Here is a 25,968-nt window from a genome sequence, read left to right as displayed (position 1 = left end):
AGAGCTGAACAGGATGGATGTCAAGTGGGCCTTGTGTTAATATACGGGCTCCCTTTTGATCATCTTGTTTAGGTCTGTTTTTTTTTTTTTCTCTCTCCAAACCTGGAGGTAGGCGGATGCAAATAGACACAAGCCCATTTACAGCCATCTGCCCATGACCTGACCTATATAAAAAAACAGACGGGCAGATCTCATCTGAAAGCCTGTGTGCATTACTCCATATTGTCCAGAGAGGACTTTTCATAAATTATTACTTTAGGAAGGCGTAGAACACCTGTCAGGTGTTATTTTTGGTCCCACCCCCTTCAGAGAGAGGAAGTGTTAGGAATAGGGACACAGACTGCAATAAATCACTCTTTTTCAGTGAAATGGAGAGGGCTTGGAACATGTGTCAGGTTGAATCGGTCTGTGTCTTTTAGTCCCAGTGACAACAGATCTACTCCCTTTTGGTACCCCTGTCACAGTGACAAGAGGTTAAATCTCTTCAACAGTAGGTTTTATCTTCCTAGGCCAAAAAAATTGCTTTAACAGGAGTTGAGCTTTAAAGTGGTTGTAAAGGCTCAAGCTTCTGTGTGCAGCTCCTCTCTCAGCCCTCCCAATACTTACCTGAGCCCCCTCTGGATCCAGCGATGTGCACTAGCTCTCTGCCTCTTCATTTGTTGAGACAGCATCAGGAGCCATTGGCTCCCGCTACAGTGAGGAGAGGGCGAGGCTGAGCCATGCTCTGTACCTGAATGGACAGACTGAGCAGTGGCTCGGGAGCCATCATAGCAAGCTGCTTGCTGTGTGGATACTCAGCAGGAGAGAGGGGCCAGGAGTGCCGGCGGATGATCTGAGCTACTCTGTGCAAAACCACTGCATAGAGCAGGTAAGTATGATATGTTTTGTATTTAAAAATAAATCAGCCTTTTAATATAACTTTAATTATTCACTCCCCTTAGAAGAACAAGTCCCTCTGAATATATTTATAGAATACAATGGGCACATTGGTTGAGTACTTTTAAAACACTTGACCCTCAGATATTTTGTAAGAACCCAAAGGTCCATTTCCAGCTATAATTGTGCATTACCAGACTACTTTACACAATATGTACAAAAGTGAAAATATATCAGCGCATACACCTCCACTAAACACAAAAAGCAGCTGACACTCAAAGTTAATCTAAATAACCAAAAAAAACAATGATAGGAAATTAGTGCAGCGCTAAAACTAAAATGAATCAATTGAATAGGAAATATAGTCCATGCAAAGGAGGAAGGGCCCAGTGTGGATAAAGATGCACTCAGAGCCAATGCTGTGGTCTTGAAACTACAAATCCACCACCAGATAGAATGGCCTCTCACCTCAAAGCACTGACCACAAAGGGTCAAATCACCAGGACAGATTCCACTTGCAACTGAACACTGACGATAACACCTTTGGCAGAATGGATGGATGGGATGATCCCAGTTGCTCCAAATACCTCCAGGGGATACCGATTAGACAATCCAAAAGCTTGCTCTCTTAGTGGTGTGACTCAAAGAAAGGCAAGTGATCGCACATAGTGAAGTATGTCTAACACATTTATTAATTAAAACATAAGAAAGCCTCTTACTTAATAACAGAATACAGCAGGCACATCACATCCTCTCTTGCTGAACAGTCATACACTTCCTGGAGCGACTCTGTGAGACAGCGGGTGATTGCACGGCTCCTCCCTTCCGCAAGCGTGACGTCCCATAAGGGAAGGGACTTCCTCAGCGGCTTGTGTAGGAGCCTGTCATCCCCGCAATATATAGAGCCAATGAGCTGCAACTCGTCCATAAGATTACAAGGCAGCCAGGTATTCACTTCTTCCGTCCCGCCCCAGTGTGTGTTTTTTCATTGTCTGTTTCTGTTTAACTTTTTAATGATCAGATGGTGGGTTGATGGGGCAGCCTATGCTGTGTTAAAGCTGAACTTTTGGCAGCTATAAAAGAAACAATTTAATCCCAACTCTCAAAGTAAAAATTCTCCCTTGCAGTAGTGGGGCTGTCCCCACACTACAAGGGTTAAATGCTAGTTTAGGTCTAAGGGAAGCAAAAAGCATGTTTACTTATAGGGGGAAAAATAATTATTTGATTTTGTATGTTTGCTTACTTACAAAGAAATGAAGGGTCTAGAATTATTATGATCAAGACAGAATATCAACCAAAAATCCAGAAAAAAAACATGATACAGATGTTCTAAATTGAGTTGCAGTTCAGTGAGTAAAACAAGTATTTGATCCCCAAAAAAAACATGATTTACTACTTGTTGGAGAAACCCTTGTTGGTAAGCACAGAAGTAAGACATTTCTTGTAGTTGGTGACCAGGTTTGCACACATCTCAGGAGGGATTTTGGTTCACTCTTCTTTACATATCTTCTATAAATCCTTAAGGTTTCTTGGCTGTTGCTTGGCAACTCAAAGTTTCAGCTCCCTCCATATATTTTCTATAGGATCGAGGTTTGGAGAATGTCCAGGCCACTCCGTGACCTTAATGTGCTTGCCTTGTCGGTATGTTTTGGGTCATTGTCATGCTGGAAGACCCATCCACGATCCATCTTAAGTGTTCTGGATGAGGGAAGGTTCTCATCCAAGATTTTTCAATACATGGCCCGTCCATTACCCCCTCAATGCAACAATGTCGGCCTGTACCTTTAGCAGAGAAACGGCCCCAAAGCATAATGTTTCCACCTCCGTGCTTGACTGTAGGGATTGTTTTCTTAGGGTCAGAGTCAGCATTTTTCTTCCTCCAAACATGGCGAGTCAAGTTAAATCCAGAGAGCTCAATTTTGGTCTCATCTGGCCACAGTACTTTCTTCCAATCCTTCTTTGAATCATTTAGATGGTTATTGGCAAGCTTCAGATGGACCTGTGCATGTGCCTTCTTGAGGAAGGGTACCATGCGGGCGCTGCAGGATTTCAATCCATGACGGAGTTTTGTGTTACCAATGGTTTGTTTGCTGACTGTGGTCCCAATTGCCTTGAGATCATTCACAAGCTTCTCCCTTGTAGTTCTGGGCTGATCCCTCGCTTTTCTCATCATCCTCCTTACCCCATGAAGCGAAATCTTGTATGGAGCTCCAGACCAAGGGCGATTGATGGTCATTTTGTATTTCTTTCATTTGCGAATAGTCAATCCAACAGTTGTCTCCTTCTCAACAAGCTTCTTGTTGATGGTCTTGTAGCCCATTCCAACCTTGTGCAGGTCTCCAATTATGTCCCTGACGTCCTTTGACAGCTCTTTGGTCTTGCCCATGATCGTGAGGTTTGAATGGAAGAAAGATTCTGTGAACAGGTGTCTTTGAGCACCACCTTATATTGACAGGTCTAACCACGTGAACACATACTGTAGCCAGTCTGTGGGAGCCAGAATTATTGTTGGTTGGTAGGGCATCAAATACCTATTTTACTCACTGAACTGCAACTCCATTTATAACATGTATCGTGTGTTTTTTTTTTTTTTTCTTTTTTTTTTTTTTCTGAAATTTTGGTTGTTCTGTCTCTATGATTTAAAATACACCTATGATAAAAATTATAGACCCTTCATTTTTTTGAAAGTGGGCAAGGCTTACAAAATCTGCAGGGGATCAAATAAATATTTTCCCCACTGTACCTGTCCCCCCCCCCCCCCCTCTTCCCTGGCAGATAACACTTTCCCATGCACTAATCCCCATGTCCAATTCAGGGCTATGGACTCCATCTTAATGACATCAGGGACATGACTGCCAGGACATAGATGAGAAGAGGCTGGAGCCAAAGGATCAGTCAGTAAATTGGCTTTTCCTGTTCCCCTAAAGATAAATAAACACTTAACTCTTGCATTACAAGGCCAGCCCCCTGCATGGGAGGATTTTTAAATTTCCTTGAGTTCAGCTTTAGATATTATTTTTTAAATGCATGCATTTTAAATACCAGAACCTGATATCAGTCGCCTGCAGTCCTTGTACAGCAGGGCTGTGGTATGAGAGGAGAAGCATTACAAGAAGCCAATCAGTTCATGTGCTGTCAAGAAGAATGCTGAGTGAAGAACATAACCGTGTCACAAAATGAAGAGCTCATCTTTGTGCTGCTTCTCATTATACTGTTCAGTCACAGGCAGGGCAGGGAGCCAGTGGCTCAGAGATGGTTTGTTAAAGCGGTAGTAAACCGCTGTTGTGTGTTTTTTTTTTTTTCTGTATCTGCAAGGCAATGCCATAATGTGCTAGTATGCACATTATGTGACACTTTCGCTCGCCCCTGGAGGGCTTCGTTTTGTCACCGCTGAAGGTGCAACCATCTTCTCCCAGTCTTCCTTCCGGGTTTGCGGACTCCGGCTGTGTGAGTGGCTGGAGCCGCAGTGACGCAGGAGCCACCGCTTATGGCACAGGACCGGAGGCACAGCCCGCGTGGCCTTTTCTTCGGCGCGCATGCACCAGTGACGTCTCCGGCTGCATCTACAGTAAATATCTCCTAAGAGGTGCACGTTTAGGAGATTTTTACAGTACCTATAAGTAAGCCTAATTATACGTTTACCTATAGGTAAAATTAATGCATGGGAGTTTACTCCCACTTTAAATGATGCTGCCATCAAAGTGAGGACATCTAGTTGTAGAAAAAAAACAATTCTGGAGTCAAGTTGAATATTGTAGCAAAAGTTGGTTTTCTTATTTTATCGTTTTTTTTTTACTTTTAAACTTTTGGCTGGAATTTTGCTTTAAAGATTTCCATATATTTGTTTGATCATAGGAAAGGTTTATTGTAGTGCGAGAGCCAAATGGTGTTTTGCGGAAAGCCACCTGGGAAGAGAGAGACCGAATGATCCAGGTTTATTTTCCCCGCCAAGGTCGGAAATTGGTCCCTCCACCTGTGTTCAAACAGGAAAACCTGCAGGTAAATGACACATCCAAATGTATATCCCTGCTGAGTGCCAGAACTGAGGTGTGATGTCTTCCTTTTGTTCCTTGCAGCATTTGTTTAAGCTGGATCGACATGAAGAGCTCCTAAACCGCTGTATTATCCAGTTTGAGCTAGATTCCAGGGAATATTTAGAGGTAAGTGGCAGTGCTCATTGAGGCCTCTGGTATCTTGATGTTCAGTTTGTGAACCTTGGCACAGGAAGTTTCATTACTAAATTGTACATGAATAATAATTCAGAACAGATTGGTTTTAGACACTAATGCTTATAGTCCTTCTAATATTTTAGCACAGCATGAAATTCTAAATACCCACTCACCTTTTATTCTGTAACCATTAGGCCTCATGCACACAGGATGTTTTTGCAGCTGCTTCTAGGGGCGTCAGGCTTTCTTTTTTTCCTTCTTCTAAACTCCCGTGCATGTTAGCCTATATGTCCATGCACACACAGGCTTTTGCAGAGTTTAGTGGCAGGGGCTTTTAGAGGTAGAAAAAAAAAAACACTGCCAGTGTGTGCAGGAGCAGCAGCTTGGCGCTGCTAAACGCCAGAAGCATTTAACGCTTGAGTGTTAATTTCAATGGCCAGAATAAATTATTATTCTGGCCAATTAAATGAATTGACCCACAAGCTCTTAATCTCTAAAAAGGTGCATAAACGCTTGTAAAAGGTTTAGACACTTTTACAAGCATCTGGTAGAGCTGCACAAATAATTGTTAAAAAAAATCGCGATCTCGATTTAAACCCCCCTCACAATCTCAATCCCACAATTCATGTAACAAGTGCATAGCAGTTTTCTGCGCAAAACGGTCAGGGGAAAAAAAAGCAGCCAGCAAAGTTTATCACAACATTGCTCAGTGCGGACTGCTGAGAGATATAAAAAATAAACATTGTATCATTTGGTTCTTTTGTAGATCAAAGGAATGAACTTTGGTCTGCAAATTAGGTCCGTTTAACTACTTAAAGACTAAGCCTTTTTCTGACACTTGTTGCTTACAAGTTAAAATCATTATTTAGAACCCCCAATTATTATGTATTTTTTTTTTTAGAAGAGACCCTAGAGAATAAAATGGCAGCTTTTGCAATTTTTTATGTCACACTGTATTTGCGCAGCGGTCTTTCAAATACAATTTTTTGTGAAAAAAATACACTTCAATGAATAATAAAATAAAAAAATTAAACAGTAAACTTAGCCATTTTTTTTTTTTGTATAATGTGAAAGATATTATGCCGAGAATTGTGATATTTATTCTAAGCAAAAGAAATTGTGATTCTTATTTATCCAGAGTTGTGCAGCTCTAGCGTCTGGCTTTTTTTCCTGCCAAAACAATGCTGCCAGAAGGAAAGGCTTCTAGGAGAATTTGCAAAATGACCTGTGTGCATGAGGCCTTAGACCTAGCCTCAAATCCTACAGTAGTCATGAACTTTTTCCTATCCTCAATTTTCATTTCATGCCAACAATGTCTTATGCTGAAACAAACCTTTAGTATATTGTATATGGAAAACTTCCATTCCAGCGCACAAGACATGAATAAATGTCTGCCTAATACAGCTGTCCAGCATACTGATCAGCATCTGTGATGGAACAGATTCAGTCTTCATTTACATTAAGTGAGTAATACAAAGCTAGAGCTGATGCACAAAAACACGTTGTTGCTTTTGTGTATTTTATTTAAAAAAAAAAACAAGTAATTAAATGTATTTTACATACAACTAGAATAAGTACCAAACTCTGGTAATATCACCCCTTCTATAGTCCTCTGCACAGCAGTGCTTACACTGGAAGAGGGGGGCAGCATTGGGAGCCAACCAGGCTCTGGGTTTTTCAACAACCTTTTTTTGCCGTTTTGAAGATTCGCTTTAAGCTGGCCATTGACGGTTCGAATCTCAGCCAGTTCCTGCTGAGATTCTAACCATGTATGGGCAGGTGAATGTATCCAAGTTGATCGATCAACTTGGGTACAACCAAGGCTGTTTGACTTTATATGTGATTATTGCTAGCGGCTGTTCTATCCGCTAACAATAATCACTGTGTTCTCCCAGTGGGGATGGGTTTCACAGCACCCCTGCCGAATAAACACGATAGCCTGTGGTTGCAGGAAAGAAATTTGCTCAGTCCATGGCCCTCACTAAAGATTAGGCACTCATGACCGAGCTTTTCATTCTTGTATTTATTTATTTTTTTCCAATAAACAAAAAATCACATACAAAAATGGTGACAAACATTCAGTAATACTTTAACCCCCCCCCCATCCGATTTTGAAGTTGTTATATTACCAACCAGACATCCTAAATATTCCCTATCTCAGGTGTCAGGCCTGGAGTTTCTTTACCATGCTTCCCATATTTTATATTTATATTTTTATACCTCCCCTTCTTATATAAGCCAGTTTTTCTTATATTATATTATTAACCATTCTCAGCCAATCTGTTATATATGGTGGTCTAGACTTTATCCACTTCCCTGTAATGGCTTTTCTAGCTTGATACAAGCATCTCAAAACTGCTATTCCTTTAGACCCAGGAACCCACTCCCTGCTCCATGTACCCCAATACGCATAGTACCAGATACAATCGTAAATTTGTTTCCAACACAGAGTTTATTCTATCCCGCACCTCCTCCCAGTATCTATGTAACTTGGGGCACCTCCAAAGGATATGAATCAAGTCCCCAAATGCAACCTTACATCTGGGGCAGAATGCATCCGGGCGTCCCCCTAAAGAAAACAATCTTTTTGGTGTGTAATATGCTCTATGAATAATATAAAACTACGGGAGTTTCTGGGCTGCTGAGAGGGATAATGCATCTATTGAGGTCACTATACCTTCCCGTTGCACATCTGTTAATTTTCCCACGTCGTCCTCCCATTTTACTCTACTAGACAGCTGAAAGTCTTTTTCCAATACTTTTACATGTATATTTTTATATAGTTTTGAGATCAACCCCTTTAAGGATGTGGCCTCTATCAAAGTTTTCAACAAAGGGATTTCACTCCATTCTAGTCCTCCTTTCCTAAATTGTGTTGTCAACGCATGTCCCAATTGTAAATACAGATAGAAATCTCCAAATTCCCTTTTCAGCTCCTGAAATGTCCTCAATATCCCTGCTTTATATAATTGTGATAGTCTTATCGCTCCCTTCTGTTTCCAATTACTAAAATTCTCCAAGCTCATAAGCTCAGTTAGATTTACATTATGCCAAATAGGTGTATACTCTGTAAATCCTGAGTATTGAAATACTGATCTTGTTATATTCCATACCTTCCCCAGCAACCTTGCCTATGGACACTGACCTACCCCCCCCCCCCCCCCCACCCCAAAGAGTTTGCTTCCAATGCCTCTATTAGCGATGTATGTGGTGTACAGGCCAACAAGGCTCATGAGCTATAACTGGTGTTATTACCCATTCCCCTCCTTGTAGCTGGGCTGTCAGGAAGTTCCTCCAGGGATGGGGGACAGCCAAACCCCCCCCCCCCTTTCCCCATATCTCTCGGCAACTGCAGTAATTGCAGAGGAACTCTAGTCTGCCCTTTCCTCCAAATCAATTTCCTAAAAAGACCCTCCAATTTCTTAAACCATACCCCGGGAATCCATATTGGAGAATTATGCAAGATGTATAACTGAGGCAGCCATATAATTTTAATCAGGCTGCAACGACCCACTACTGATAGGGGTAGAGGGCTCCACGTCCCGCACTTTACTCCAAATGATTTAATTAAGGGCTCTAAGTTTTTCAATACAAACAGTTTAGGGTTTACCGTTCCATTTATTCCCAATTTTTTAAAACTCTCCACTACTTGCAGATGTCTAGCACTCTCCGGTAGCTCCTGCTCCAATCCATCCAGTGGGAGACGAACAGATTTCTCCCAGTTGAGAGTCCTGAGAACAAACCAAATCTGTTCACAATATCCGTCACTGTGTTCAATAAATGGTTCACATCTTCTAAAGAAAAAAGGACATCTGCATATAGCGAAATCTTTTCCTCCTCCTTCCCTCTGCTAAAACCTAAATGCCGACAGAGTCAAGCACAAATAATTCCACTCAATGCTATCAAATGCTTTGACAGCATCAAGGGACAATATAGCTCTTGATCTCAACTCTTCTGATGGAATTTGTAAATTGAAAAATAATCTAATATTTAACGATGTTGATCTGCCAGGAATGAATCCACATTGATCGGGATGGATTATAGTATGAATTATCTTACCTAATCTAATAGCTAATACTTTTGCCAATAATTTAAGGGCTGCGCAAAGTAAAGAAATTGGTCCATATGATCCAAGTTGAGTTGGATCTTTCCCTTCTTTTGGTAATATAATTGTAGACTCCGTCATGCCTCATTTAACACCTGTAGCAGCTCTGGCAACATTCTCTCTCCATATTCCCCATAGATCTCATTTGGCAATCCATCTGGCCCTGGTGCTTTATGGTTAGCTGATTCCCTTACTGCCTCTAGTAGTTCTTCAATAGTATTAGGCATTTCCAATGATGCTCTGTCTTCCTTTAAGAGATGAGGAACAGACAAACCCTGGATAAAATCTCCCATTTCTCTAATTTCCTCCCCTACCTTAGACCTATAAAGATCGGAATAATAGTCTTTAAAAACATTCACTATTTCTACTGGACACATGGTCACCCTTCCAGCATGAGTCTCAGCGGACATTGTAGTAGGCGTACCTGTGTTCTGAGACCTTGCTAGGAGGGCTAGCATGTGTCTTTATTTTCTCCCTCTTCATACTGGGCCTGTTTTAGAAAAAAGCTTTCTATTTTCAGCCTTCTTCAAGGACAATGTTTTGTATAACTGCTATATCTACGCCCATTTAGCTAAGTTGTCTGATGGATCTTCTAGATATACTTTTTCCATGTCAGTCACTTTCCCCATTATACTCAGCAACCAATCCCTGGTCAGTTTCTTTCTTTTAGATATTTGCTGGATTATAATTCCCCTTAAGTAGGCTTTGAGGGTATCCCATACTATACCTTGCGTTGCTGCTGTTCTATTATGTCACAAAAACTCCCAAAGTGTGTAGATTATGTAATCTTTAGGGGAAATTAACTGTAGCCAGAAAGGATTAACTTTCCACTCCCCCCGTCCCATCGTTTTCTCAACCTTAATGTCAGGAATTAAGGGGAGTGATCCGACAATTCACTAGCCTCATATCTAATATCTGTTACCAATGGGATAAGTGTATCATTCCCTATCGCCATATGTATTCTACAAAGTGATGACTGCGTACAGGAATGGCATGAAAAGATTTGGGCTGTTGGGTGGCGTTCACGCCAAATGTTCCTCAGTCCCATCTCTTGTAGTATCCTATACAGTGACGTATAAGGGATCTGTTCTGGTCTCCTTCCCAAAAGGGAATCATCACCATATTAAAATCTCCTACTATTAGGACTGGCACCCTTTGGTTTATCAATTATAAATTCCAACAAATGGTTAATTCTATTTTAAAAAGAGGGGGAATGTACACATTAACAAGTACACATGGCATCTCAGCCAGCACGCAATGTATATACAGGTCCTTCTCAAAAAATTAGCATATTGTGATAAAGTTCATTATTTTCTGTAATGTACTGATAAACATTAGACTTTCATATATTTTAGATTCATTACACACAACTGAAGTAGTGCAAGCCTTTTATTGTTTTAATATTGATGATTTTGGCATTCAGCTCAAGAAAAACCAAAATTCTTATCTCAAAAAATTAGCATATTTCATCTGACCAATAAAAAAAAGTGTTTTTAATACAAAAAAAGTCAACCTTCAAATAATTATGTTCAGTTATGCACTCAATACTTTTGCAGAAATCACTGCTTCAATGCGGCGTGGCATGGAGGCCCAGGATGCTTCGATAGCGGCCTTGAGCTCATCCAGAGTGTTGGGTCTTGCGTCTCTCAACTTTCTCTTCACAACATCCCACAGATTCTCTATGGGGTTCAGGTCAGGAGAGTTGGCAGGCCAATTGAGCACAGCAATACCATGGTCAGTAAACCATTTACCAGTGGTTTTGGCACTGTGAGCAGGTGCCAGGTCGTGCTGAAAAATGAAATCTTCATCTCCATAAAGCTTTTCAGCAGATGGAAGCATGAAGTGCTCCATAAATCTCCTGATAGCTAGCTGCATTGACCCTGCCCTTGATAAAACACAGTGGACCAACACCAGCAGCTGACATGGCACCCCAGACCATCACTGACTGTGGGTACTTGACACTGGACTTCAGGCATTTTGGCATTTCCCTCTCCCCAGTCTTCCTCCAGACTCTGGCACCTTGATTTCCGAATGACATGCAAAATTTGCTTTCATCCGAAAAAAGTACTTTGGACCACTGAGCAACAGTCCAGTGCTGCTTCTCTGTAGCCCAGGTCAGGCGCTTCTGCCGCTGTTTCTGGTACAAAAGTGGCTTGACCTGGGGAATGCGGCACCTGTAGCCCATTTCCTGCATTTCTAGATGTTTCTACTCCAGACTCAGTCCACTGCTTCCGCAGGTCCCCCAAGGTCTGGAATCGGTCCTTCTCAGGGTCCGGTCACCTCTTCTCGTTGTGCAGCATTTTCTGCCACACTTTTTCCTTCCCACAGACTTCCCACTGAGGTGCCTTGATACAGCACTCTGGGAACAGCCTATTCGTTCAGAAATTTCTTTCTGTGTCTTACCCTCTTGCTTGAGGGTGTCAATGATGGCCTTCTGGACAGCAGTCAGGTCGGCAGTCTTACCCATGATTGCAGTTTTGAGTAATGAACCAGGCTGGGAGTTTTTAAAAGCCTCAGGAATCTTTTGCAGGTGTTTAGAGTTAATTAGTTGATTCAGATGATTAGGTTAATAGCTCGTTTAGAGAACCTTTTCATGATATGCTAATTTTTTTAGATAGGAATTTGGGTTTTTCATGAGCTGTATGCCAAAATCATCAATATTAAAACAATAAAAGGCTTGCACTAATTCAGTTGTGTGTAATGAATCTAATAAAATATATGAAAGTCTAATGTTTATCAGTACATTACAGAAAATAATGAACTTTATCACAATATGCTAATTTTTTGAGAAGGACCTGTATATGTATCTTCCTCCCCCATCTATTTTAACTTGTCTACAGGAGAACCCTACTGATCTATGTATTAAAGTACTCGTTCCTCTTAAATATGATGTATACAAACAAAGGACAGATACTCTAAGAATTTAGTCTTTTTTACCGAGTCTCCTAGTCCCCTTACATTCCGTGAACAGTCACCACACCACACATACTACTATCCAAGCGGATAGAGTTGCTGACGGGCATCCACCTTCCCCCCAACTTTCCAGAAGGCCTTATGTGATCTTCCCTTTGTGGGGAGTCACCTGTTCGGAGCCTCCTCCGGAGGTTCCATGAGGAAAAGGTCTGGTATGTCGAGAGCGGGTCTTTGCAGACAAACACCTCTTCTGCCTGACGGGGCGTCCTTACCCGTATCTGGGGTGGGGGAGGACGTCTTCTCTTCTTTCCGGACCCGTGGACCTCCCTGATTCAAGACATGTGGGTCCACGTGCTAATTCGATCCGGCTACAAGATCGAGTTTTTGGTATTCTCCAGAGAAGCTCTTTACTTCCAACCTGCGTTTATCCCCAGACCTGCTACTACAAGGGGTGATTGTTCCCCACTCAGAATCGGAATGTTTTTTTCATGGGTTTTATTCAAATATGTTTGCAGTCCAGTCTTGGACCTCAAGCTCTGAACTGCTTTGTGCGGGTACAGATGTTTTGAATGGAGTCTATTCGTACGGTATCGGCATCCCGACATCAGGGGGATCTCCTGCCCTCTATCGATTATTAAGGACGCTTACCTTCATATGCCGATATATTTTGGTCATCCGTGCTTCCTCCGCTTGCCGTGGGTGAGGAGCATTATAAAGAGGTCTCACCTCAACCCCTTGGGTTTTCACAAGTGTTGGCCCCAGGGTTGGCATTGGTGCACCAGCGCGGGATTGCGGTACTGGAGTGCCTGGATGATATTTTTACATTGTTAGTGACATTGAAAAAAAGACATCAGTCCATCCAGTTCAACCTATTATGTGTGTGTTTTGTGTTTGCTGTTAACCGTACATTGTATACCCCTGTATGTTGTGGTCTTTAGGGTGCCCATCTAATAGTTTTTTGAAACTATCGATGCTCCCTGCAGATACCACTGCTTGTAGAAGAGAATTCCACAGTAAAGACCCCTTTACGCAGTTTAAGGTAAACAGGTTTTCTTTTTGTTTTATTGAGAGGCCCCATGTCTTATTGAATTCCCTTTTTCTGAAAAGTTTCTTCCCTGTGCTAGGGTCACCAGTACGGTATTTGTACATTGATATCATGTCCCCTCTCAAGCGTCTCTTCTCCAGAGAGAATAAGTTCAATGCTTGTAGTCTTTCCTCATAGCTGATGTCCTCCATTCCCCTAATTATCTTTGTTGCCCTTCTCTGGACTCTTTCTAGTTCCAGCACATCATTTCTGAGGACCGGTGCCCAGAACTGGAAGGCATACTCAAGATGTGGCTGGACCAGAGTCTTGTAGAGTGGGAGAATAAGCATTTTATCTCTAAAGTGAATCCCCTTTTTTATACATGCCAGTATTCTGTTTGCTTTTCTTGCAGGAGGGCATTACCTTACATTTTTCAACATTAACCACTTGCTACCCGCCCGCCGTCAAATGACAGCGGAACGGTGTAGCTATTGTTCTGGGATGCCTTCATATGATGGCGCACCAGAACAGCCTCTCTCGCACACTCTCGGGGGCACACAGAGCGGCGATCGTTACCGCGCCGTGTTGCTAGGACACGCTGTGACCCCGATCTCGGTAAAGAGTCAAATGACATGACTCTACCCATGTGATCGGCTGTGTCCAATCACAGCCGGTCACATGTAAATGAGGAAGTGCCGTTATTCGGCTCTCCTCGCCTCACACTATCAGTGTGTGAGGTGAGGAGAGCCGATCAGCGGCTCCTCCTCATAGGGAAGACAAGTAAAAGTAATCAGGGCAATGATCATCAGTGCCCTGATTACACAAAATGTAAATAAACTGCCAATTACTGCCCACCATCAGTGCCCGCCATCAGTGCTTACAATCAGTGCCCATAGTGCTGCCAGTCAGTGCCTGCTCATCACTATGAGCACTATGCGCAGCACTATGGGCACTAATTGTGGGCACTGATGGTGCTGCCCATTATTGCTCATCAGTGCCACCTGTCAGTGTCAATCAGTGCCGCCTCTTAGTACCCATCAGTGTGTCATATAAGTGCCACCTCATCAGTGTGTCATACTAGTGCCACCTCACCAGTGCAGCCTATCAGTGCCGCCTTATCAGCGCACATCAATGAAGGAGAAAAATTTATTTATTTTCAAAATTTACTCACAAAAAAAAAACTTTTTTCAAAATTTTCTTTTTTTTTTTTTTTTTTTTTTTTTAAGAAATAAAAAACCCAGCAGTGATTAAATACCACCAAAAGAAAGCTCTATTTGTGTGAAAAAAATTATAAAAATTTCATATGGGTACAGTGTAGCATGACCACGCAATTGTCATTCAAAGTGTGACAGAGCTGAAAGCTGAAAATTGGCCTGGGCAGGAAGGGGGTGAAAGTGCACTGTAGGCAAGTGGTTAAACCTCATTTGCCATGTAGTTGCCTATCGCATTATTTTGTTCAGGTCCGCTTGTAAGGTTACCACACGTCCTGTATAGAAGATATTGTATAGTCATATTGCGGATGTATATAAGTATCGCCCGAAAATACAGAGATTGTGCTGGTTATCCCATCCTCAAGCTAGTTTAGGAATAGGTTAAACAGGATTGGTCCCAGGACAGATCCTTGGGGGACCCCACTTTCCACACCCGACCAATCTGAGTGCTCCCCATTTATCACCACCCTCTGGACTCGCCCCTGGATCCAGTTTTCAATCCAGGTACTCACCCTATGGTCAATACCTACATAGTATACCTTAGTTTGTACAGTAAGCGTTTGTGGGGAACTGTATCAAATGCTTTTGCAAAGTCCAGATACACCACATCCACGGGCCTTCTTTTATCTAGAGGGCAGCTTGCTTCTTCATTGAAGGTTAATAGATTGGTCTGGCAAGAACGATTCTTCATGAATCAATGCTGATTACTACTAATGAAACGGTTTTTATTACTAAAGTCTTGTATGTGGTCCCTTATCACCACCTCCAATATCTTGCAGACTACTGATGTTAGGCTAACCAGCCTATAATTCCCCAGGATATATCTCGGCCCTTTTTTAAATATTGGTACCACGTTGGCTTTTTTTCCAGCCAGCTGGTACCATTCTTGTCAGGAGACTATCCATAAAAATTAGGAACAATGGTCTGGCTATCACCTGGCTGAGTTTTTTTTTAAGGACCCTCGGGTGTAAGCCATCTGGTCCCGGTGCCTTATTTATGTTAAGTTTTTCAAGTCTGATTGTGAGTCTGTCTTCTGTTCTTAAAATCCCCAATTAAAATGACATTCCCCATCCTTGCTGCCATTCCAAGCAGTGATAGGAGGTCTGACTCCCCCCCCTCCTCCCTCTGGTTAAGGGGCCTATAGCATGCCCCCAATGTTACTTTCCCCATAGTACCTTCCCTTTGAAGCTCAACCCACAGGGATTCTACCTCCTCCCTAGTTCCATTCTTGATATCGTCCCTCATATTTACCTGCACATCGTTCTTGATATACAGGCATACCCCTCCCCCCCCCCTTTTTTTTTTTTTTTACCTTCTCTATCTCTGCGATATATAGGGAATACCCCTAAATGGTTGCGGGTTCACCCCCGCTCCTTCTCGGAGTTTGGCTTTCCTCCAACAAGGTATTGAGCAATCTTCGATACCATCAAGGGCCAGGTTGGGCCGTGGTGTTTTTCTTTCAATGACCTTTGGCTACGTATTCTTTCGCCACTTGGCTCCCCCCAGTGCGGTCTCTGTTGCCCTTGTGGGATCTCAACTTGGTGCTGTCGGTTCTTCAGTAACCGTCATTCAAAAATATTTGCGAGATTCCTATGCTTACATTGTCCTAGTAAATAGCCCTCTTGGTGACTATTACTTCTGCACGTAGGGTGTCGGAGCTGGCAGCTTTGTCTTGTCATTCACCTTACTTGGTGGATCACAGAGATAAAGTGGTGCTTCATCCTTGTCAGGCGTTCCTTCCTAAGGTTGTTTCTGGTTTCCATCTGAATAAAGACATGGTGTTGCCTTCCCTGTGTCCTAAGCCTAGGCATCCTAAGGAGATTGCCTTGCGTTCTCTGGATGTGGTTAGGGCGTTCAGGATGTACCTGGCGGCAACCAAGTTGTTTAGGAAATATAACTTACTATTTGCCCTTATGGATGGACCTCATGAGGATTTGGCCACGTCTGCCGTGACCATTTACAGATGGATCAGACTGACGGTGGTGCAGGCCTATTCAATAAGGGGTCAGGTTCTCCTTTCCCTGCTAAGGCGCATTCTACCCAGGCGCTTAGTGCCTCCTGGGCCTTCCGCCATCTGGCGTCAGTGATGCAAGTTTGCAAGGAGGCCACTGGTAAGTGCACACTTTCCCAAAATATTTTACAAAGTGTATGTGCTGGCATCTGTGGATGCTGCTTTGGCCGCAAGGTTTTGCTGGCTGCTGTTTTGAGAGGTCTAGTCCTCTTTGAGGGTGTATGTTTCAGGTGAAGCTCCAGTTGTTCCTGGTTGAGCTTCATGTTACCTGGTTGGCTAGGTTTAGCCTTTGGGAATATTTTTCTGCTGTTTTTTCCCACCCCTCATGTTTGACACTGCTTTGGGATGTCCCAAAGCTACTACCCTAAGTTGGGGCATCCGCCCTCCCCTCCGCTGCCCTTGGGTGCTTGGCTCCACTGAGGCTCGCGCCCTGGCTGCTGGGCTTCCGCAAAAATTAAGGCCCCAGCTTGCAGCCTACTAGGCCATGCGGCCGAGTCGGCCTCAATTTGGGAGGTGGCCTCAGTGACCCTATCTGGGATGAGTGCACTTGCGGCTGGGCCTCCACACAAATTGAGGCCGTGGCTTGTGGCCTACTAAGCCATGTGGCCAACTTGGCACCTCCCTTGGAAGGGGTTGCACTGTGGGTGGGTGGTTTATTTTTTGATGGCAACCATGCCGCCATTATTGCGGAGGGCACCTACCCTTTTAGCACTGCGGGACCATCTGGATACCCTGCCTGCGCATCAGCTTCACGGCAGGCGGTCCCCTTTTTAAGGGGGCTATTTTCTATTGTGCAGGTCTCTACGGAGGGGCTTGGAGGATGACCCCCTTGTTTTTTGTGGGGTCCAGTTGGTTGTTCATTCATGTATAGACTGCTCATTTCTTTCTAACCAAGTTGCGGCTCCTGTAGGTGTATCAAAAAAATGAACCACACCTGGCGCTGCGACTCTGTCGCGACGGATATAACATGGCATTTTGCACGTTTAACTGCCGCAGCCGTCTCTTGATATCTATAAATCTCAACCATCTTCTCTGTACTTCTGCAGAGAAGTCTGGAAAGAATGAGATTTTTAGCCCATTAAACCTGATTTCCTTTGTTTCTCTTGCTTTTCGCAATATTATTTCTCTGCCCTTAAAAAAAAAAAAATCACTGGTCTTGGGATCCCTACCAAGGCAGGGGTTCTCATCAGGACTCTATGAGCCCTTTCTACAGCAAAAAAGGGGGACAGTTCTTCCTTCCCAAACACCTCAAGAACCAATTTTTCCAAAAAGACTCATGTTCCCTTCACTTTTCTCTTGTACACCAATTATGCGAATATTGTTCCTCCTCAGTCTGTTTTCTTCAAAAGTATTACTCTGTTTCTCGACTGTTCCCTTTAGTAGTTCAATTTCTTGTTTCATAGGTATTATTTCATCCTCCACACCACTAACTCTGCCTTCCAGCTCCGTAGTGCGTTCCCATACCTTTTTGTAGGTCACGCTTAAAAAAAATTAAGTTTTCTCTTTTATACATTTCAGCTGATCCGTCATTTCTGACAGGGCGGATTTGCGTCCATTTACTGCCATTACCCCTCTCTTAAGGATGGCTCCTCAGTCAATTAATTCTCATAAACAGAAAGGTCAAGTAATCCCAATCGGGTTAGAGGGTCCTGAATCCATTTTGGAGGGCTTGCTACTCAAACTTGATCCCTTAAGGGTTTTAGAAGGTGACAAATATCTTGGGTTGCAACCCTTTCACAGTATTTTGAGATGGGTTATGTGCAAACTGTTCCAATTTGGCTCCTGCTTCCTTCATTTTTTCTTTTACTGTTTGTTGGGGCTGCGAGCTAGAGGGCTTCTGTAGTATTGATATCTCCTTTTTTCCTTGTCATTGCTTTAAACCTTGTTTTCCAGATACAGTATATACTAAGTAAGGGTCTTGTTACTAAGCGTGTTGACCAGGCGCCAGCTGTTACTTTCCCATTTCCTCTCTCCAAATTATTTTAGATACAGATTAAATAATAAAAAAGAAAAAAAAAACATATCTGTGCAGATTCAAGAGTCCGGGAGTCAGTCAATCAGGCAAAAGTATTCTGCAATCCAATAGAGGGCTAATAGGGGGTTAATGGCTGTGGCAGGCGCAGCACTACAAAGTGCCTTATGCACTGTGGCATTAGAAGAATTGGATGTCTCTGACTTCAGTCTAACCAGACTGTCTGTTACTCTATAAATTCCTCTAATACCGTTCTATGGAAAGCAGTACGTTTAAAGAGCACACCAAACGCTTAAGATATCTTCTTTTTTAACTTCAACTTTTCTTCATAGATAACAGTGACACTTTTGCAGCAGACAGTCCATGTACAACATGTGCTGAATACAGTACTGTATAACAAATGGTGGATATATTTCTCTCTCTATTGCTGTTGCTGTTTGGGTTTGTTTGCTTGGGTTTGGTTTTGAGTTGTTAGAGTTTGAATTCGATATAACTTTTGAATTTTGATAGTTTTGTTTTCGTGTTCGAGTTTGATATAACTTCTGAAGTTTGATAGTTTGGTGGAACTACAAGTGAACACATAACTAGTTCAGTATACAGCTCTAATCACATTACTAACAATAGGAACATGTATAACTGTTAATTACCTATTTTTGACCACTTGCTTCCATAAAACTGCTCTGTGGATCTGTGTGTCTATTCAGTTCTCTTCTGTAGTGGAAGAGGGTATTGGCTGTGATTGGCCACAAACTCCTTATGGGTAATAAAGTTTAACTCTGTTGTGTCTGAGCTTACCTTGCATGCATACAAATGAATCTTACAGCATATTTCCTTTGCTTCTGTGAACACAATATACAATTGTTATATGACATCCAAACATGAAATCACAGTAAATAACTCTGCTTTTGTCTCTCACACATAAACATATGCACTAGTATTGAGGTTATTAACAGGTCTAGCTGTATATGCATGTAGGTCCTATTAGCAACCTAGGACAGGTTCTAGCTGGCCAGCTACACTCCCACCAAAATTACCTATAATTCTATGTTCTCTATAGTAGGATTTGAACATGAATTTGGGGAATTTTCTATCAGGTTCGCAACTTCCAAGTGTCTTTTATCACTTTTTTAAAGTAGAACAACTAACTGCTGTATAGGACGTTCCAACTTGAGTGGAGTAGTGAGACGTTTTTCCTTTTTGTCAAGTTTTGAGTCTCCTATTTGTAACAATGCTCTTCTTACTAGTTTGATTCCAGATTCTGTGGACTCTAGACTTATAAGACCATCATCTACATAGAAGTTTTTCTTAAGAAAATTTGCTGCTGATGGGCAATCCTCTTCATTTTTGTTGGCCAGGTACTTCATACCATAATTGGCGCAACCTGGAGACAATGCTGCTCCAAACAAGTGTACTTTCATTCTGTATTCTGCTGGCTCTGTATCTGTATTTCCGTCCTCCCACCATAGAAACCTCAGGAAGTCTCTATCTTCATTCTTCACATGAAACTGGTGGAACATCTTTTCAACGTCGCACATGACCGCTACGGGATACTTTCTGAATCTACAGAGTACTCCAGGCAGAGTGTTTGTAAGGTCTGGTCCTTTTTAGTAGATGATCGTTCAATGCAACACCATCATACTTTGCTGAGCAATCAAATACTACTCTAATCTTATCTGGTTTCTTTGGGTGGTAAACACCTTGATGTGGGATGTACCACACTTCTCCTTCTTTAGGTTGGTTATTCACCTTCTCTGCATGTCCTTCTTCAAGGATGCCTTCCATGAATTTAAAATAATCTTGCTTGAATTTGGGATCTCTTCCCATCTTTTTCTTCAGGCATTTCAATCTTGCTAGGGCAAGATTTCTGTTATTTGGCAGACAAGGTCGTTCTCTAAAGGGTAAGGGCATTTCAAGATAACCTTGTTGATTCTGCTGAATACTTTCTTCTAGAGTGTGTGCGAACTTTATGTCTTCTTGAGATACACTCTTTTCTTCAGAACTTATGTCTGCAAAGTCAGACTCAAGGATCTTGATTATTTTTGCTGAACTTACAGTTGTTAACTCTTGGAAGGATATTCGATGACACAATCCTGTCACCTGTCTTGAGTTTGCAATCTGCTGTTTTCCTCCAACAACACCCCATCCTAGATCAGTTCGAACAGCGTAGGGTTCACCCTTTCCTCCTGCGATTACCTCTCGTGGTACCAAAGCTTCGGGACAATCGTAGCCTATCAACAGTCCAACACCAAACTCCTTCAGCGGGGACATTTCATGTGATATGACAGATAGGTGTTCCCATTTATTGGCTGTTTCACAGGTAGGTATGCGATCTCGATCTAGAGGTATATCGTCTTTCGTATAGGCTGGAGGTAGATTTAATGTGAGGTTTGAATGAAGTCCTCTAACTCTCAATCCTTTGACTCTTTGACTGTTCACTAATGTATCTCTCCCCGTCATTGTGGTGAGTTTGAGCTTCACTGGTTCTGTAGCCACTTGTAATTTCTTGCAGATTTTTTGATCAATGAAGGTAACATCGCTTTGGGCATCCAATAGTGCATAGGCATATACCTTCTTATTCCTCCTTTTAGGATTTGAAATGCACACTGGTACAACCATTGATGTGCTGTTGCTTTCTTCTTCCCTTACTCTGCAAGAGAATACTGATACTTTCTTTTCTTCCTCAGCATCTTTAGGTATTGAGGATTCATCCTTCTTTGGACGTTCTTCATGTAATGGGGTAGGATGGCGTCCTTTGCAAACACTGCATGTGGCCCTTTTCTTACACTCCTTAGTAATATGGCCTTTCCTTAGGCATCCAAAACACAGTTGATTATCAAGTACAAATTTTTTCTTTTCATTTGAGGACTTCTCTTTCAATTGTTGGCACTTGTGTATGGAGTGGTTCTCTCCACAGAACATACACTTAAAGGTAGTCTGAGGATTTGTCAGTTCTGTCTCTCTACTGATCCCAGTAGTGACTTTGAACTTGCTCTCGTAGGTATCTAGACCTTTAGCTGCTGTGTTGGTTGCAAAGCTAGCTGCTCTTGAACGTCTTGTATCTCTCGCAGGCCTTTCTTCTAAGGATTTTAAGGCATAAGATGCTGTTACTGGGTTACATGCTATTCGTGCTTCCGTATTGACAAACTCCGAGAACTTTTCTTTAGATCTAACTGTTCAGTCACATAGCGATTCCACCTAGAAGCCACTCCTTCAGGTAGTTTAGCTAGCATCCTGTGGTTTTCCAGATAGTCGTTCAGTACTTCTAGTCCTCATACATGTGGGATGGCATTGCTGCATGCTTGCAGGAAGTCACCATACTCTTGGAGTTTGAAATGTTCTTTAGGACCTATCTTAGGCCAGTTATTAAATTTCTCCCTAAAGGCTCTTTGTACTAAGAAAGGATGACCATATCTTGCATTTAACTTTTCCCAAGCTTGTTTATAGGCTTCTTCGTCTGTTCTATAGAAGTTACCTTCAAGACATTCTTTGCTTCTCCACCAACATATTTCTGAAGGTAGAATAACTTGTCAACTGGCCTGGAACAATAGTGCTCAATGATCATTTCAAAACTCGCCTTCCACTCTATGAACTTCAGTATGTCTCCTGAAAATACAACAGGTTCTGGAACGGGCAGTCTTGCTGGGACAGTTCTCTGTCGTCTTGCTGGGACAATAGTTGCAACATTTTCCTGATCATTGCAGTGACATCTAGGAATAGGATCATCTAGTTTTATTTTCTCACCTAGTTCTAAATTAGGTAAGTCTCTCTCTTTGTCTTTCTGAGCAGGGATAGAAGGGCACTGACTTTTTTCTTCACTACGTACTGGTGATTTCCTTTCATTCTCCTGGGCGTATGAAAGGAAGTAGGAGTCTGCATCTTCACTTAGTACAGATTTGGACTTATGATTACTATTTATGTCCTCTTCGTGTACTCTTAGTCTGGCTTCTATAATCTTGACTTCTTTCAGCCTCTCCAGACTTTCCATTTGATGGCGCTGTGCCTCCATTTCAGCTTCCATTTGATGGCGCTGTGTCTCCATTTTAGCTTCCATTTCAGCTTTTCGTAGGCACTGCGTCTCAATGGCAGATTCCATCTCAATTTCTGCTTTCTTGACAGCAAGTTGTTCGACCAGTTCCTTTCTTTTGGCTATTAAGGTACTTGAGGACTCCGATATGTTACTGGCACTTCTGCTAGTGAAGGAAGTCCCACTTGAGATTGTGGTTCCCCCTAAGGACCTAGCATAGTCTCTCATAAAGAGCTCGTTCATTCTCTTTCGTGCCTTAACTTCATCATAGTTAGCTTCAGATGATAGTTCTCTCATGAGCTTTACTAAATCTTTAGTGACTGCAGTACATGTGTCCATGTTCCTTACAATATCCTGGGAAGGGGTCGTGGATGACCGCAGGTTGACATATGCTGCCATGAGCTCTGATTCAGATTCTTCTATCATCTCTATAATATCACTCAAGTTTCCTTTTATACTTTCTTGCTTTAGCTTTCTACGAACACCTATAATGTATAATTTCCACTTATCTGGTGAACTTTTTTCCTTTTTAATGCTGCTTCTTGCTCCAAATTTTCCAGCATCTTTGCGGTCGGTTTTCTGATACGCTCTGAACGTCTTAGTTCGTCTGGTTGGGATATATCAGTTTGGGGCAAGACTAATGCTGCATCTGACTCTTTTACCTCAGACAGGTTCCCTTGCTCTTCACTTTCTAACTTATCTATCCTTGTATCCTCTAACAGTGGCATAGCAATACTAGACTTAGACATTTTTACTCTAAATGCTATAACACTCAATAAGAATATTAAGAAGACTTTCACTTTAAATGCAATAGCAATAGGTGCAGGCAGTAAAAAATGACATTCACTTTAACCACTTTAGCCCCAGCCCTATTTCGGACACTTTTTGTTCACAAGTTAAAACCAGTATTTTTTCCTAGAAAACTACTTAGAACCCCCAAACATTATATATATTTTTTTAGCAAAGACTCTGGAGAATAAAATGTCGGTCATTGCAAAATTTTTTGTCACGCGGTATTTGCGCAGCGGTCTTTAAAACGCCATTTTTTTGGAAAAAATTTGAAAAATCACATTTCACTGCATTTAAAAAATACTAAACAGTAAAGTTAGCCCATTTTTTTTGTATATTGTGAAAGATGATGTCACGCCGAGTAAATAGATACCAAACATGTTACGGTTTAAAATTGCGCCCCCCCCGTGGGATGGCGACAAACTACGGTCAATAGAGATCTCAATCTGCGACGATTTAAATTTATTTAACGGTTACCAGTTTAGAGTTAGAGTGTAGCTCTTTTTTTTTAATTATTGCCCACGCTCTGGCGATCGCGGCGATACCTCACATGTGTGGTTTGAACAGCGATTTCATTTGCGGCTCGACTTGCGTATACGTTTTTTTTTGTGCGCGAGCTAACGGTGACGGGGACGGCTAAATTTTTTTTTTTTTTTTTTTTCCTATTTATTTTTTCTTTTTTTTTAAACTTTATTACAGGTTTTTAAAAAAAAAAAAAATCTGATCACTTTTATTGCTGTCACAAGCAATGTAAACATCCCTGGTGACAGCAATATGTTGTGACAGGTACACTTTATGGAGGGATCGAGGGTCTAAAAGACCCTAGACCCCTCCACTACACTTCCCTGTATGCAAAACGCCGAAAACGGCATTTTTGCATACAGCCGTTTTTCAAATCTGCCGCCTTTTGCAGCACAGTAACCCGGAAGTGACGTCATGGACGCCGCCTCCGGGTTACGTCATCGGAGACCCGATCGATGCCGTTTCCGGCATTCATCGGGACTCCATCCAGCCGGCGGACGTGCCGGCTGGGTGCTCGGGGCTCCCGGTGGGACGGTAGCCCCGAGCAAAGCCGCGGAAGGCGGCGGGAGGGGGGGGACGTCCCCTCCCGCCCCCCCGGGTAACGATCGAGCGGCTCCCGAGCCGCATCGATCGTTACCGACGGAAAGCCGACCGTCGGCTTCAAACAACGGTACCGGGATGATGCCTCTAGCTAGAGGCATCATCCCGGTATAACCACTCAAAGTCAGCCGACGTAGAGGTTACGTGACTGGTAGTAAAGTGGTTAAATACTTTAGAGTCCGTGTACTACAACTGCCCCTTGTTTTTTACTTACAGTCCTTTTATTCCTGAACACGAAAATGTCTCTTTCTTGTCAAGCCTATTGCAATAATAAGTAATAAAGGAAAGTTCTGACCTTATTCTGAAGAGCAGGATACTGCGATCTGTAAGTTGCTGCAACAAATATCAGTCTTAAAGGAGACTTGTCTTTTCTTGATATGATGCTTTGCGCTGACTTGCGATGCTTTGCGCTGACTTGCGATGCTTTGCGCTGACTTGCGATGCTCTGGGCCTAGTGGCGGGAAACTAGCTGGCTGCAGTACGTGGTCTCTCCGTGGGTAGCGGTGCAGGCACTCTAGCTCTGGACTTTGGCTTCCCACCATGCGTCTTTCTCTCTCTAGGAATCGCAGGAGGGTTGGCGCTCTTTCTGTGACTATCTTGCCTTAGCCGTTCTGCCACTTTAAGAGTCGGCTGCAGTTTGACTAAACCCACACGTTATGGCCTCTATGTAGCTCCACTGCTCAAATGCGCTCTTTACTGTGCATGTTGAGGAGCACTATCACTTCACCCTCAAAGGGCAAAATAGTTCCACTGTGGCAGGCGCAGCACTACAAAGTGCCTTATGCGCTGTGGCATTAGAAGAATTGGATCTCTCTGACTTCAGTCTAATCAGACTGTCTGTTACTCTATAAATTCCTCTAATACCGTTCTATGGAAAGCAGTAGGTTTAAAGAGCACACCAAACGCTTAAGATATCTTCTTTATTAAGTTCAACTTTTCTTCATAGATAACAGTGACACTTTTGCAGCAGACAGTCCATGTACAACATGTGCTGAATACAGTATAACAAATGGTGGATATATTTCTCTCTCTATTGCTGTTGCTGTTTAAGTTTGTATGCTTGGGTTTGTATGCTTGGGTTTGTTTGCTTGGGTTTGGTTTTGAGTTGTTAGAGTTTGAATTCGATATAACTTTTGAATTTTGATAGTTTTGTTTTCGTGTTCGAGTTTGATATAACTTCTGAAGTTTGATAGTTTGGTGGAACTACAAGTGAACACATAACTAGTTCAGTATACAGCTCTAATCACATTACTAACAATAGGAACATGTATAACTGTTAATTACCTATTTTTGGCCACTTGCTTCCATAGAACTGCTCTGTGGATCTGTGTGTCTATTCAGTTCTCTTCTGTAGTGGAAAATGAGAAGGCTGGCTGAAGCATGAGGCTTCAGAGACAAGAAATGAGTGTAAGGCTGGCTGTGATTGGCCAAGACTGTTGCGGAGTGTGAGATTGGCTGTGATTGGCCACAAACTCCTTATGGGTAATAAAGTTTAACTCTGTTGTGTCTGAGCTTACCTTACATGCATACAAATGAATCTTACAGCATATTTCCTTTGCTTCTGTGAACACAATATACAATTGTTATATGACATTCAAACATGAAATCACAGTAAATAACTCTGCTTTTGTCTCTCACACATAAACATATCTACTAGTATTGAGGTTATTAACAGGTCTAGCTGTATATGCATGTAGGTCCTATTAGCAACCTAGGACAGGTTCTAGCTGGCCAGCTACAATGGCAGCCAAA

General features: G+C 42.4%; 1 protein-coding gene across 1 annotated transcript in view; it reads left to right on the top strand.

The window, feature by feature from the left end:
- MRPS22 (mitochondrial ribosomal protein S22) overlaps nucleotides 1-25,968 on the top strand; it is a 57,634-nt gene that overhangs the window by 15,369 nt on the left and 16,297 nt on the right. The window contains exons 4-5 of the mRNA XM_082251683.1: nucleotides 4,732-4,875; nucleotides 4,953-5,036. Coding sequence (XP_082107809.1) covers nucleotides 4,732-4,875; nucleotides 4,953-5,036 — 228 coding nt within the window. The remainder of the gene's footprint in view (nucleotides 1-4,731; nucleotides 4,876-4,952; nucleotides 5,037-25,968) is intronic.

Source organism: Pelophylax lessonae, assembly GCF_965119305.1.
Source record: "Pelophylax lessonae genome assembly, chromosome: 3".
In the NCBI taxonomy this organism is placed as follows: domain Eukaryota; kingdom Metazoa; phylum Chordata; class Amphibia; order Anura; family Ranidae; genus Pelophylax; species Pelophylax lessonae.
Note: the sequence above shows the minus strand (reverse complement) of the source record. Positions and strands in the feature narration are given on the sequence as shown.